The sequence below is a fragment of the Mustela nigripes genome, chromosome 4 (assembly GCF_022355385.1).
Source record: "Mustela nigripes isolate SB6536 chromosome 4, MUSNIG.SB6536, whole genome shotgun sequence".
Lineage (NCBI taxonomy): Eukaryota > Metazoa > Chordata > Mammalia > Carnivora > Mustelidae > Mustela > Mustela nigripes.
Window position 1 is genome coordinate 52,279,347 of NC_081560.1, and position 16,585 is coordinate 52,295,931.

The 16,585-nt window shown below is 33.6% G+C and overlaps 1 protein-coding gene across 3 annotated transcripts in view; it reads left to right on the forward strand.

The window, feature by feature from the left end:
• Positions 1-16,585, forward strand: part of HYCC1 (hyccin PI4KA lipid kinase complex subunit 1) — a 98,825-nt gene that overhangs the window by 51,668 nt on the left and 30,572 nt on the right. For all 3 annotated transcript variants that reach the window (XM_059396728.1, XM_059396727.1, XM_059396729.1), the window contains 5 exons: positions 4,716-4,817; positions 10,561-10,740; positions 11,515-11,595; positions 12,192-12,307; positions 12,674-12,769. In XM_059396728.1, the coding sequence (XP_059252711.1) occupies positions 4,716-4,817; positions 10,561-10,740; positions 11,515-11,595; positions 12,192-12,307; positions 12,674-12,769 (575 nt within the window). The remainder of the gene's footprint in view (positions 1-4,715; positions 4,818-10,560; positions 10,741-11,514; positions 11,596-12,191; positions 12,308-12,673; positions 12,770-16,585) is intronic.

Here is a 16,585-nt window from a genome sequence, read left to right on the forward strand (position 1 = left end):
ACTTTTCCATTGGAAGAAGGGGAGTAAAATCCTGGGCCCCGTGAATTAAAAAAATAATTTTCCTCTGGCTCCCCCAAGATTAAATTTACCCAATTTTCTTTTCTTTCTTTCTTTTTTTAGAGATCTTATTTATTTATTTTACAGAGAGAGCATGAGCTGGAGGGAGGGGAAAAAGGAGAGGGAAGAGCAGGCTTCCTGATGAGCAGGAAACCCATCCCAGGGCTTGATGCCAGGACACTGGGATCATGACCTGAGCCAAAGGCAGACGCTTATCTGACCAAGCCACACAGACACCCCTAAATTTAGCCAATTTCCAATCAATTTAATATAATGAATCTTTTAAATTTACATTGTAGCTAAAGAGAAGATACTTTCTATTCCTTGTTTAATTTGGTAAGTGTTCCTGAAAATTATTTTGAGTGTATTCTGAATTCTGTTAATATGTATTGAATTCAGCTCTGTTTATGTTTGATAAAGAGATTAAGCTTATCAGGCAAAATCAGCAGTATATTAAAGGTAATAAAAAGTAGAGAAGTGTTGAAAACATATTTTAAGTACTTTTTAAATTAGAGTGTCTTGTCTTTTGAGATGATTTGTGATGTTAGTTACAAGTTTTGGTTAAAATATTTAAGAAAGGAAGTTTGGATATATATATACACACACACATATACACATAATAGAGAGAGAGAGAGAAAGATTGAGGGAGAGAAGAGTGGAGAAACCTCTGTTTGGTTATTTAATTTGATAACCATGATACTATTAAAGCTATAAGATCATCAGATTGATGAAGTAGTCCAAACACATAGGTACTCAGAAACCTTTTGATGTAATCATTATTATTCTGCTAGATGGTTTTATGATGTTGGAAAAATCACATTAACTTTTTATGTTTCAATATCCTCATCGGAAAGAGTGAAGTGGGCGGTCTGTGAAGATGATTTTAGTTCTACATTGTTCTATGGTCACAGTCTGAACTTCCAGCCCTATATTCCCCATGCTCACAAATGCACAAGGACAACACAATTTGTTTTGTGCAATTTTTTTTTTCTTTTTTTGCCTTTGGAAAAACTACTCATACCTACTCTAGCTATGGGCCCTCATTAAATATTCTCTTTGTATACCAACAAAGTGATTAGACTTGAGACTTCATTATTTTAGGATTTCACTAATAGTTCAGTTTCTTTTTTTTTTCAAGATTTTTTTCAGGATTTATTTATGTTAGAGACAGAGTGAGCACAAGTTGGGAGAGGGGCAGAGGGGGAAAAGAGAGAAGCAGAATCTGGCTGAACAGGGAGCCCTTGAGATCTAGACTGTAGGACCCTGAGATCATGACCGGAGTCGAAAACCAAGAGTTGGTTGCTCAACTCACCCAAGTGCCCCTAGATTTTATTTATTTATTCATTTGAGAGAGAGAGAGAAAGAGTACACCCACATGCATGAATGGGGGGAGTGGTGGAGAGAGGAAGAGGGAGAGAGAGAACCTCTCAAGCCAACTTCAGTAGAGTGCAGGGCTGAAAGAGGGACTTAATCCCAGGACCCTGAGATCATGACATGACCTGAAACCAAGAGCTGGCTGCTTAACCAACTGGGCCACCCAGGCTCCCCTCAGAGTCTATCTTTTTAAAGATGTATTTGTAAAGTATTATCTTTCAGATTGTATTGTGTTTTTCTTAATGTTATGTGTAGATTTATCTAGCAGATTTCTAGACTCCTAATTTTTTCAATTTTCTGGTAATCACTGAATCTTAAAATCTAATCTATGTATAATGTTGAATCGAGTTGTTTTATTTATTGGCTCTCCATCGTCTGTCTTCATTAATGCTCTTCCACCCAACCCATATCACCTCCTTACAGTTTTAAAAAACCATCTGCTAAATGATACTTTAGTATGAAGCATCTGTCTTCTTCAAATTTTGCCAAGACTAATTTCCCATTACTTTATTTTATTTATTTATTTTTTGTCTCCAGTTCTGTCTTCTGAAAAGTGAGCAAGCTTAGGTGGTATTTAAGAAGACCAGTACAGGGGTGCCTGGGTGGCTCAGTGGGTTAAAGCCTCTGCTTTCGGCTCAGGTCATGATCCCAGGGTCCTGGGATTGACCCCGCATCAGGCTCTCTGTTCAGCGGGGAGCCTGCTTCCTCCTCTGTCTCTGTCTGCCTCTCTGCTTACTTGTGATCTTTGCCTGTCAAATAAATAAATAAATAAATAAATAATCTTTAAGAAGGCCGGTACCTTTGAACTAGTACAGTGCAAGAAAATATAAAGGTTTGCTGTAATAGTATTTAAATCCATTGGGCCCTGTCAGATCTTAAGTTTTTCAAAGCACTGTTCATAAACGCAGCAATTATATTTTCTTCTTCTTTAAACGGCTTTTCCACATTTACAGAATGAAATAATGACAGAATTATGCACTAATTTTTAAAAGACCCTTCCTCATATTTAGCAGCATAGTGTCCTAGGCCTAGGGTATTTTCTGGGGTTTGTCAGAGAAGAGCTATTCTTTTGCCTTCAGCTGTTTCACAGAAAATATTTTACCTCATGAGGGTTGATTGGTACATAAACTGAAAATTGTAATTCACATTTTTAAAAAGATTTTATTTATTTATGTGTGAGAGAGAGACAGACGGAAATAGTGACAGATAGTGAGAGGAAAGATTGAAGGAGGCTTCCCGCTGAGCAGGGAGCCCAGCATGGGGCTCCATCTCAGGACCCTGGGATCATTACCTGAGCTGAAGGCAGATGCTTAACCAACTTAGCCATCCAGGCACCCCTGTAATTCACATTCTTAATGAATGTTACAGTTTTAGCCTAGATAGTATATGTAATATTATAATAATCTTTCTATTTCAGTTCACTAAGTTTTAAATTTTATATTTAGACACACACACACATATTTCATATATATAACTCAGGTTTATTTCCATTTAGGGAGTTAAAAATCTGTTGTTTATTTGGGCGTTATTCCCTTTTATATAAATTCCCCTAGTATTAGGTTACTCTTGATCAAATAACGGAAATGAAATGTTGCCTGGAGATCTTTTGTGACATGCTTTTGAAATATTGAAGAATGCTCTAATCTCCTCTTTATGTAAGCATTTGCAGTGAAACTTTTTTTTTACTCTGGAGAATGGTGGAAGGTTTCCAGATAGTTCACATTTACTTACCATTCTGGTAAACAAAATATCTTATTGACTTAAAAAAAGAATCTATTCAGTTATATATCTTAAAATGAAATGTGACATATTTTTAAAGAATCTACTGAAGTGTAAACAGTGGCAATGTTTGTTTCTCATTTTGCTCATCTCTATTGAATCCCTTCAGCAAAGGTTTGAGTATGAGGGCTTATTCTGAGTGCCATAGATGGAGATATTATAAAATAGTTCTTGCCTTTAAGGAGCTCATGGTAAAATAAGAATGAATCATATATCCTTAGTATAAACATATGCTGTTGAATTTTCTGAGTCTGTTTATGCACACGTACACCTATATACATTAACCATAACTGTTTTAAATTACAAAATACTAGGAGATGGGACATGTAAGAAATAGTGTGTATCTTGGAATGACTCTTAGCAATATCTTGAGACATTATATCTACTGCAGGGTTAATATTTGTTGATTGATTGAAGTAATTTGCATGAGAAAAAATAATGACTTGGAGACAGATATTAAGGAAGGGATATACTCTAGAAAGGTAGGTTTTTGTCATTTGTTATGATGAAGTGTTTTGTTTTGTTTGTTTTGTTTTGTTTTCAGATTTCCCTACTCCTTATACCCAAAACTATCTGACTGGAGTATTATCTCTTCCCATTCCTTTCTGGTTGTGGTGTCTTTTCTGAATGAATGGTACCGGCAAGCTGTAATTAGTTGTCCATATTTTAAGTGGCATTAGGAAAATTAGTTTGCTGGTAGTGTGGCTATCTTTTTCTCCAATTCTGAGAAGTCTACAAATTTGCCCCCAATTCCTAACTTAATAGTCACTATATGTAACTCAGGAGTTACTTTGATAGATGGTCTGTGGCCTTAAGGTTTGAAACATTATTCAATCCTTATACAACATGTTTATTAAGAAATAGGGTCAATACACTAGTGAGATTTGTAACTTCTTTTTTTTTTTTTAAAGATTTTATTTATTTATTTGACAGAGAGAGATCACAAGTAGGCAGAGAGGCAGGCAGAGAGAGAGAGGAGGAAGCAGGCTCCCTGCTGAGCAGAGAGCCCGACGCAGGACTCGATCCCAGGACCCTGAGATCATGACCTGAGCCGAAGGCAGCGGCTCAACCCACTGAGCCACCCAGGCGCCCCAAGAGATTTGTAACTTCTATAATGCTACCAAAAATGTATCTCTGGCTTTACACATGTTTTGTATCCTACTTCTAACCTGAGACTGTGATCAAAGATGAAATGTTAATGTTAATTTATATCCCTGTTCATGATAAGAAAATTAATTATATTTTTGTTGAGGTATAATTCACATGACATAAAATCCATTGTTTCAGAGGGAAAATATAGTGGTTTTTGGTATAGTTACAATGTTGTGCAAATAACACCAGCATCTAATTCCATCACACCAAAAAAAATCTCTATGCCTATTAGTCACCCACAATTCCTCCTCTCCCTCAGTCTCTGGCAACAATTAATCTACTTTCTTTTTATGAGTTTCCTTATTCTGGATATTTCATAAAAATAAAATCTTTTTTTCTTAAAATTTGTTTAGACACTTCCAGAAACATCTTTATCAAATTATGCCACAAATTTGAAAGACAAGAGTTCTTTAGTTTCATCTCTGTATAAAGTTATCCAGGAGCCACAAAGTGAGGTAAGTACTCTTACAGTTTATTGTGCTAGTAGCATTCAGTTGGTTGATTTTTAATTTTTTATTGTGAAATATAACACATATATAAAAGAGTAAGAAAAAGTATATGTTTAAAGAACTTTGGTATATATTATGGATTGTTTATCTGATTACATTTGAGAAATGGCGTGGTGGGGGGGTTAAGAGTAGAATACTATATGTTCAAAAAATAGTAGAGTAGTATGGTTTCACTTATTTGTGGAGCATAACAAATAGCATGGAGGACATGGGGAGATAGAGAGGAGAAGGGAGTTGGGGGAAACTGGAAGGGGAGGTGAACCATGAGAGACTATGGACTCTGAAAAACAATCTGAGGGTTTTGAAGGGGCGGGGGGTGGGAGGTCGGGGTACCAGGTGGTGGGTATTATAGAGGGCACGGATTGCATGGAGCACTGGGTGTGGTGCAAAAATAATGAATACTGTTATGCTGAAAATAAAAAATAGATTTAAAAAAATAGTAGAGTAAACAAAAAAGAACTATAATAAAATGAACTTCACTGTACCGTCTCCTAGGCCAAGAAATAGAATTATTACCATATTCTAAATCCATCTCTGAACATGTTCCTTCTCTTCCTTTATCTTTTTGTGTGTCTGTTTATCTATCCATCTTGTTAGAAGTAGCCTAGAAAGTCAGGGCCATTATATGTATTGATTGATTCAACAAATATTTGTTTGCTCATTATGAGCCAGCTTCAATGCTAGGCAATAGAAAGTCAAAGATAAGTAACACATGGTCTTTATCCTGAAAGAAGAAAGGGAGAGAAAATAAGTAAATACATACATCAAGGCAATGCCTAGATGGATATGCACAATTCCAAGTATGCAAGGTGAGAGGACATTCCAAACTGTTGGGTTAGTGTATGGAGGCCTGAGAAAATGCAAAAATATTTAAGGAATGGCAAGCAGTTTGGCCCAGCTGGTGTTTCTCTGTCCTTCTTTTCTCTTACCCCCATCTTCTTTTCTTTTTTTTTAGAAAGAAAATATAGTTTGAAGGTGATAAAATGATCGATACTCCAGATTCTGGTGCTTACAAACCCCATCATTCACAGTAGAAATAGAAAAGGGTTGGAAATACTGTGGAAAGTAAATGGCATGGTACTTAGAAAAAAAGCGAATAGGATAATGCAATAGATAACAAGAGAGTAAGACTGGTACTGAAGCTGGAAGGATTAGTTTAGGCTGTAACCATGGTGAGTCTTGAATTCCTTCATAAGCAGTTTAGACTTTTTTTGCACTGAAGGCATGAGTTGGTCAGATTATTGTTTCAGGAAGTTGGCTATGTGGAGGATAGATTGGAGAATAGAAAATTGAAAGCAGCAGATGCTGGGACAATAGCCCGGGAGGGAGCTGTTGAGAATGGAAAGAAGTGGAGTAGAGGGGAGGGATATGAGGTATGTAGTTTTTGTTTGTTTGTTTGGTTGGTTTTTTTGTTTTTTTGTTTTTTGGTACCTTAGTTTGGTAGATCACATGGCAGCTCTAACACCACTAATGTTATCATTCATTGGTAAAATAACTTATACCCTTAGTCCGGTCCTGTGTAGATCTATGTGCCTTTTGGATGAAGCTCTCAAAGCTTCTCAAAGCTTTGGAAAGGATTCTGGAAAAACCCAGCTTCTGATTATGCTATAAAGTACATCATGACTTTTGCAAGCTGAAGAAAAGATTGGGGATGAAATTGACAAGCCCCAAACTTTACCTGGAATTACTGAATAAAGCAATCATATTTTGCCTCTCCCTTCCTTCTCCCCAAAGCTTTCCAATTTCTATCGTATGTGTAGGAAGCTTGTTTTCTTGAAGGGTGTTAGATTTTAAAGTATTTGGGTAGAAGGTATTTTAAAGTTTTCCATGTTTGAGAATTATTTCACCAAAAAGAATAGGTATAGATATGCTCTTTATTTTTAAAAACAAGTTAAATCTTGTTTCTAATTTACTGTTTAGTATTTTGAAAGTCTTAAAAATTATTCTGTGATGAATGGTGTTTTAACCAGCCTACTTTGGCTATAGTTTATAAGGTAAATTTCTGATAGACTAGTTAGGTTCATAGCATTTCTTTTGTTCAGAGTGATTACAGCTCTCATGGTTCAGACCAGTATTTCTCAAAGTGTTTGTGGTGAAGAACTTTTAAGAAGCCTTTTAAAAAATTGCAGTCTGTTACAGACCAATATGTGTACATAATGTACATGATGAACATGTAACTCACATCATATATGAAGTACCACACAAATTTGATAACCCCTAACTGATCTATACTATATCCTGTTCAGTAAGTCTGCTGATCACCTACTTGAATGTTGTAATATCAAGTTGCTGCAAGTTTCTAAATGCTTCCAATTTCTGTATTTACATTGCTGGGCACTGGTAACATTTGTGGATAGTCTTTGGTCCATGGACCACACTTTTAGAAGTGCTAGTTTAGGAGGTTTTACATGTTAAGTTTGTTGTATGTTTTTATCTTGATTCATGTGGTAAAGATAATGTGTATTCTGTATTCTTAAATCACAACTCAATCTTTAAAAATATACTTAGAAGTGTTTCTAAAGTATAACAGTATAATTTACCTCAATATCATAACCCACCTTTTCCTCTTTATTTTGTATTTTAATTTGGAGATATTCTTAAAATGTTGATCTCATCCATTGTCTTTTGGCATTTTTGAAATTTGGGTAATGGTTTGGGTGTTATTTGAAGTTTGGCAAATTTGTTATTTGGATTTTATTAAGAGTACTTTTTCATTATTCAGTTTATTTCATTTAGCAAGTATTTATTGAACCCATATAATATGCCAGAAATCCCTTAGAAATGTAGCAGTGAACAAAATACACTAAATTCTTGATCTTTTGGATTAGAACTTGTATTCTGGTAGGTGAGGTAGACATTAAGCAAATACCTAAATAAACAATACAGTGTTAGTTAGTGATAAAACTATGAAGAAAAATAAAGTGGAGTAGGGAGAGTACATGTTGAGATTCTGGAGGTATTATTGGTTGAATCAGCTCTGAATGAACAAGGGGGGAAACACAAAATTAGGGGCAAGAGTTTTCCAGGAGATGAAATAGTAAACGCAAAGACCCTGAGATAGGAAATGTGTGGTATGTTCAAGAAATTATAGACAGTTTATGGGTACAATGCAGTTTGCTTGACTAGTCCTTTTAACTGACTATAACTTTAAGACAGCCATATGATTAGAGGCTAGCAGAGCTCAACTGTGTTATGAAACCAGCTGTATTGTGAAAGAGCCATATAAAATCTCTTTGGTGCTCTAGGCACAGGGAGCCTAAACTAAGGAGAGATCATTTAGGGGGTACTGACACCTGAACAGTGGTGTCCTTCCAACTTTTCTGTATCTTTTTCCTACCTATGCTCCTGAGTAATAGTTCAAAGTAAAAAAATTAATTTGCGAGATTTTCTTGTAAATTTATGCAAACTAAACTCTTTTTCAACTTCTATCCCTGCTTTAATCATTCAAAGGCATTTTAATGTCACATTTCTATTACCATTAGAAATCTCTCTTAGGATGCAGACTTCTTACTTACAAATGGATTTACAAAAGTTTATTTATAACCTACTTGCTTTAGAGTCCAGAATGTATTTTAGAATGGGAAAAAAGTACATGATGACTAGGTTCTTCTTAGATCCACAAAAAGCCCATTTAATACTGAAAATATACTCGAGATACAATTCTCTCTTAATAATACTGTAAAATGTACCCACCAAATATAATACGTCCATGAGAAAATACATACAAAAAGTCAAACCAAACACTAGTTAACACAGCATGTTCTAATGTTCTATTGCTTGTCTCAAATATATTTAAGTTAGATATGTCAAATACTGGCTGTATTTCTCATCTTATGTATTTGTCTATGCTTTTCTGATATTTTTCAGGTATGTTTGTAATGGAGTCAAAAAATGTTAGCTCCAGTTCTAACATTTGTGAGCTGCATAATTTTGGCCATAGTAGATAGCCTTTGTCTCAATTTCCTTGTGTAGAAAGTATGGATAATGATATTCAACCCTACAGTGGTGTGGGAATTGAACAGGTTCAAGTCCTTTGAAAGTACTTTGCAAGTTGTAAAACACTGCACAGATATTGGTATATCTCTCTCTTGGTTTGACATGCATAATTTCATCTAACCTCATTTTAACGGTGTTTTCTCCACCCCTTTGAAGCTGTCTTCATTTGGTCCTGCTTTCATAAAGCAAAAACTCTTTTAATTTTCAATTTTAAATTGGCTGTAAGATATTTTGAGGGTGTTTTGATTAAAGTTGATTGTGTTTCATGCAGACTATTGAATCAATTTTCAACATAAGATTTCATAATTTTGCAAATTTTGTTTGGTTACATAAATTGCTTTAACCAAAGATTTCCCAGGTATTTAAGGATGAGGGCTGTTATACAACAATACAAGATTGCTGACATTGGTCCTCAAAGAAATTTTAAAGACTCTACTCTGAAAGCCAAACATTTCCCTGCCAGTTTTTCTTTTTTCCTACTACCCCCAACCTAGTTATTTCAAATTCCTACTTTAAAAACATCTCTTGTTATCTATGAATGGGGTTACTTTGCCTCTAGCTGTCCAGTTTCCTGTTACCCTTGCCATGCCCTCTGACAACCATTTTGGGAATGAAAAAAATATGCCTTAACTGTCAGTAGTTAGATAATTTTTCTATAGGAAAAATTAATTAGACAATGTTTATTGCAGTGTAATTTCCACTATACCTTGTATATATAATACTGACTTTAATTATACCCAGTATATTTTACATATTTAGCATATTTGAAATCAGAACATCTACCATATCTTAGTTTCTGTTCATTACAATTACTGGAAGTAGAGATTTTGTTTAGTAAATTAACTTAAATCTATTGCCTAAGTTAGTGAAGTGAATGAACTCTAGTTCATTCAACTATATGAAAATAAAACAGCCTGAAAAATTTCTGAAAAATCAGTACCCCGTGAATCTCTTCATATATTTATGACTTGTGTGTGATTATTGTAAATGCTTTAAAGTAATCCTTACATATAAGAGTATCTTATGTTAACTTTCTGTTTTTAAAAAAGTGTCTATGATATAGTTACCTCTATTAACTGGGTAATGCTGGCATGTGGTGGGAGAGGAAAAATTTATAGATAACTCCAGATTGTGTCAGATAAAATGATAGCAATGTTTAGATTATCCAGGGACAATGAATCATGATTTCAATAGAGATCTAGATCTAGGGTGCTGTAATTATTCAGCTATTCCACACACATTGCTGTGGGGTGCTGCCTAATTATAAGCTCAGGAGGGTAATATGATGATTCCCATTTCAATTTCTCCAACCCTGTATGTAATCATGTATATACTGGCATGTTTTATCAGAAAAATAAATTAGGATTATTAGGGAAGAAACTTCTTACAACCTAACTATTTTAATAAGTTAAAAAGCTGGTATGAATAACAATACCACTTTAGAGTTATAGATTATTTTAAAGTTTACAGGTGCTTCCAAATGCATTTATTTTGAACTGTTTGGCCTTCCACTAGAAGTAAACCTTCAAAAGTTTGCTAAATAACTTAGCAGTGAATAGTTTTGCTTTCAAAAAAAAAGAAAACATTTATATATTTCAGTAATTACCAATCAGGGAAAGCCATTTTTATTTCCTGTGTCATTGTCATTCAAATACAGTCTAATCCTTGAATTAACACTTCGTCTTTTTTCCAGTTGCTAGAACCTGTCTGTCACCAGCTCTTTGAATTCTATCGCAGTGGAGAAGAGCAGTTGCTTCGATTTACACTGCAGTTTCTTCCAGAATTGATTTGGTGCTACCTTGCTGTCTCAGCCAGCAGAAATGTGCATAGCAGTGGATGTATTGAAGCTCTTCTTCTAGGGGTTTACAATTTGGTTTGTATTTAATGTAATTTGTTTGTATTTAACAAATGTTTGTCAAAAGCAAATATATAACCTTTTCAGCAAAAGTGAATACATAATATTAACTACTTTTCATTGTAGTCAAGCTAATATTTGTTTTTCAAATGGAGGTTGAAGGGCATACAGGCATACATATAATTAATTATGTGACTATACCTTTTTGGATTGATTGAAGGCTGAAAATCAGACCATTTCAGTTCTTTTATAGATAGATCTAAAAATATCAATGTTGAATTTTAAATTTTTAAAATTTTAAAATTTATTGTTTATAAATTGTCTTTTAGTGGCCTTCACAGAAAGCTTAGGAGAAGAGATCTAGTCTAATATGTACCTCTAATAATTTCATAAAATCTGGACTGTTTCTGGATTTACATACCATTGATTTAACAGATAGTTTTCATTCTAGATATTTAGGGTTTCTACTTTTTAAAAAGGAAAAGAAATTTAAGGGCCTTTTCTTGACATATTTCATAACTATGTTAATTGATTTAGAAAATGTAACTTTTTACATAAGGATAACCAGTGATTATTAAGACATTACGCATCTCTATTTCAGCTATCCTATGTTATGAAGGTTAACTCCTGGTGTTTATAAATATTTGATAACTGATTATCATAGTTTATGATTTTAGTTGGCCTTAAAATTGCTTTCATTTCAGGTCTTTTTTTAAGACTAAAAGCTTATAATTAGTTTTTAAACTTTTGTATAAGAAATAAATATTTTAAGATTTTTTTCCACTTTTATAGGAAATAGTTGACAAACAGGGACATAGCAAAGTACTGAGTTTTACGATTCCATCTTTATCCAAACCATCTGTATATCATGAAGTAAGTGACATTTTATCAAGGTAAATTTTTTGGTTCTAAGATTTGAAATTGCTATAAATTAGGGTCTGGTTATTGAGGCCCCCCAAAATTGATTAATTTATTACTACCTTAAAAAGTATAAAACACCAGACAAGGTATTTACTATTCCTAAAGTGAAATGAGAAATCAGAATTATAAAACTTTAAAATCTGATTGTTTAAGAGATCTACTGAAAATACTCATTTTGAAATATTTTTCTCTCCTTTTGATGGATAAAACTAATCTAATATTTTTGTATGTGGCAATTATGTATTTCTGGGGTAGTACTTTTTTAAGTTCTTATTTTAATTCCAGTATACTTTACATACAGCATTATGTCTGTACAAAATAGTGATTCAACAGTTCCATACATGGCCCAGTATTGGTGTAGAATTTTTTAAGTTAAACTAATTTTATTTTTATTTGTGCTTTGGTTTTTAATTAATTGTTAAAACTTTGAGCAGTTGGAATATTTTTAAGATATATGATGTTCATAGCAATCATTCTTAGTGGTTATAAAATCTTATTATCACATTTTCAATAGAATGGCTTTTTCTTCTTTATTCAAATGTCTCTAGCCTTCCAGCATTGGGTCCATGGCTCTGACTGAGAGTGCATTATCCCAGCATGGTTTGTCAAAAGTTGTGTACAGTGGACCTCACCCCCAAAGGGAGATGCTGACAGCACAGAATAGGTATACTGTGGAGACATAACCTACCACACTGATTTTTTTAAGAACTATTTCAGCATATTTATAAATAATGTTTATGAGCTATATGTACACTTTACTTGGTCATTTTATACAAGAGAAAAACATATTTGTGTGATTTGTTACTTTATACTTTGGTTCAGATGTCATCTGGAGCATTGAATTTTTAAGATAATTTGCACGTGACTGTGACTTGAGAAGTCTTGTCTTTTCAGTTTTGTATTGTTATTGATATGGTTATATTGTATGGGTCTGTTCTCTAACATAATATCTTTCCATAATGCCTGCCTAATTATGGTTGACTTCTTAGAATTCTAAAGATTTGTAAATATTCTTTTGGTTTGTTTTTAGGTTTGAAGTGTTAACATTCCTTTTGTTGTGTTACAACGCTGCCTTAACCTACATGCCCAGTGTTTCTCTTCAATCATTGTGTCAAATTTGTTCAAGGTAAATAAAAATTCTAATGTTTTTAATATTGAAATATATGAATCTAAGATTGTGAATTTGTTACATATCTAAATTATTTTTATTTTGTTTAATCATTTAAAGCATTCAAGAAGTTAATGTGAAACTCAGCCTACCTAGCATTTAGAAAGCTCCCAATAAATGGCAGTTCCAAAAAACATAATGAAGAGGGTAAAACTGAATTACATTTCAGTGGAATATTTAATCAGAAAAGAATCATACTGCATAATTAAAAAGATGGAACTGTTAAAACCTTTTGATTTTTGGCATGTGGTTTGTTTCTGTTTTGTTACTTTGTTTTTATTTATTTTTATTGTGCTCTAATTTGGTACCAAGAAACAAGTAAGAGATACTGTTTTTAAATTCTCCTTGTTAAGAAAAAAAATGAACCAAGAGGTTGATTAAATAAATTACAGTAGTCCTTAGGTATGCTATGTGAACATTTAAAAATTGTGATTTAAATTAAATTAAATTTATATTTAAATTAAATATCTACTATTTAGTGATAGTATATATGGAATGATTCCAGCATTGACAATATTAATAATACTTATGTCTACTTGGTGGAATTATGGTTTATTTTAATTTTTTTCCTGTGTGATTTTTTTGTCATTCTTTAAATTTTCTATGATGAATATATTATGTTTGAAAAAAAGAAAACAAAACAGAAGACAGAGAAAATGCCTTTAGTAATACAAGTAAATAAGGGGAAGTGGAATTAAGAGGCTTCTCGAATAATTTAGATTTGGGGAACTCATTTAGAAGATGCAACTTTAGAAAGTTAATAAGAGGGAGGGTATCTAGAGCAATACTTAAAATCAAATCAACTGCAATTGCACTACTTGGTATTTACCCCAAAGATACAGATATAATGAGAAAAAGGGCCATCTGTACCCCAATGTTTATAGCAGCAATGGCCATGGTTGCCAAACTGTGGAAAGAACCAAACTGCCCTTCAACAGACGAATGGATAAGGAAGATGTGGTCCATATACACTATGGAGTATTATGCCTCCACCAGAAAGGATGAATACCCAACTTTTGTATCAACATGACGGGACTGAAAGAGATTATGCTGAGTGAAATAAGTCAAGCAGAGAGAACCAATTTTTATATGGTTTCAGTTATTTGTGGAGCATAAGAAATAACATGGAGGACATAGGGAGATGGAGAGAAGGGAGTTGAGGGAAATTGGAGGGGGAAATGAACCATGAGAGACTGTGGACGCTGAAAAACAATCTGAGGGTTTTGAAGGGGCAGGGGTTTTAAAACCAAAAGAAATACAGATTAAAAACTAGCTATAAGATTTTGGCCAAGGAATTTTTTAGTAGAGGCATTAGATTAATTCTATGCCAAGGAAAAATTGAAAAAAAGAAATTTTGATGTTCAGCATCTGTAAGAAAATGAGGGAGGAAAAGGATCTAAATAATTCAAAAGACTTAAGCTATTTAAGTAATTCTAACTTTTAAACCACAGGAGATGATAGAAGAGGAACTCTAACAAATTTGTCATTCCTATCTTTTTAGTTTGCTTTTTTAAATTCTCAGTGGCTTAAAATCTACTTATTCATTTCTCTTAATTTCTGATTTCCTTAGTCATTTATCAAGTATTCTAATTAAGATATTTTGTACATTTTTAAGACTAATAGAAAAGAATTAGAAAACACTTATATTTAATCAAGCAAAGCCTAGTCCGTATCTATGGAAAGAAAATTGATTATAGAATTGTGATGACAAGTAAGTTATAATTGGATATGTTAGTTAAAGAACAAGAACTTCCTGATGATTTTAGTCCTAGTGCAGGTTTTTCTGCAGAATCAGGTCACCACACTGTTTTATGGCTAATCCATTTTGGCCACGTGGCAGTTGTTTTAGTTTGCTGCTGGATTTAGTTGTTGATGATGTCTATGCCAAAATGATTGACTGGGTCGTCTAGGGGAAAGGATACATAAATACAACCAGAAAAATTTCATAGAATATTTGAGCTGGATTCAGTGACAAATGTATCCCATTCTTTCTTTAACTTTGTTAAAGATTGTAATGAATTGTGGAAGTAATTAAAACAGTCTTGGACACTTCCTGCCCTCTGCCCATACATACAAATCCATTCTACTCAACAAAAATCTGGTTGCTCTAAGCTTTGCTTCTCTGAATCAGACTTATGGCCGGCTTGGTAGCTGTTTTCCTCCTGTACAGCATGTATGAACCACTCAAAGAAGAGAGTTAAAGAGAAGCAAGGATTAGACCGAATGAGTTTTAGTCAATAAGTTTTTAATTTGCTAGTACTAAACATTATTTACAGCCCTCCTAAAAGGAATATAACTACCAGTACTTCAAATAAACTTTGCTAGTGTATACTGAAGTCCTCTAAACTGTGGGAAATAATTTTCTTTTTTTAGTGTTGATTTCTCTGTTTAATGGGTGGCTTATCTTGCCTTTTGGTGTGAAATATAAATTTTAAAGATTAAACTGTACTGAGCTAGTAAGTTAAATTCTTTCCCATTTTCTAAGGGAGTCTCTTGATTTTGTTTATCTGGTGAGTCTTCTAATTGACGGACTTAGATATGTACTACTATGGATTATTGATCAGTGTATTTGTTCCTGTGTATCTATAGTGAAACCCACCCCTCTCCTCACTACTAAGTCTGCCTTCCTGACCACCTAAACAGATTTCTTATAATCTTGTCCATTAAGGATACTCTTTGTGCAATTTGGGGATTAATTCTTCTGACTGATAAAGCTATATATTTATATTACATATAATATATTTATGTGTATATACTTAACACAGCGTATGCTACCTTGTCACCATCCAATAAGTGACAGCTATTATATATTGTACACTAATAATGAACACACATACTCACAATAGATGCATAGTATTTTTTTTTCTTGTCTGTTTGCTACTACTACCAAGAGTTCTGTAGCATTGTCTTTTTTTAAAAATTTTATTTATTTATTTAACAGAGGGAGAGACAATGACACAGGGGACACAAGCAGGGGGAATGGGAGAGAAAGCAGCAGACATCCCACTCAGCAGGGAGCCTGACACAGGGCTCTATCTCAGGACTCTGAGATTGTGACCCAACTGGGAGGCAGACACTTAACTGACTGAGCCACCCAAGCACCCTCTAGAGCATATCTTATATTAGATCATTCCTTGTTGAAAAAACCTATAGTTGACTTTTCATTTCTTCTTATTTTAATTTGTAAACTTTTTTTTTTTTATGAAATCTAAATCTTATCTAAATCTTCTCCATCCTTTACAACCCAATTAAAATAATCTTTTATCTTCCAACTTGAGCACAGTTTTTATGTGTGGTATTCTTTTGAGGAAAGTGACAGAAGATTCAGAATTTGTTAAGCTCCTAGTTTCAAAAAACAGAAACACGAGAACAAAAAGTGCCCATTACTGTATAGGCAATTATTGTATTTTTCTTTTTTTCTCCTTACTTACCCATTTTCTGTTCACCTGAACTTCTCCTTAACTCCTCTCCTTACTACTTAAAAAGCAGAGCAGAAAAAGAAGAGGATTTCATATCTATGTCTGATTATTTCATATCTATGTCTGTTACCCAGGTGGATAGGAAGTAGAACTGGACCAAATTTTAAATATTTCTCAACATTTTCCCCCTTTTTTTCAGTTAGTTTTTACTTCCCAGTCTAATGATCTAGTAATAGTTAATCTATTTTTTTTTTTTTTTTTCTGGTTTAGGTTCTGGTATATTCATGAGTCAATATTCTCTCCAGTTAGCCTCACTGGAATTGTGCCTTCTGATTATTTTGTGGCTTGTAATTCA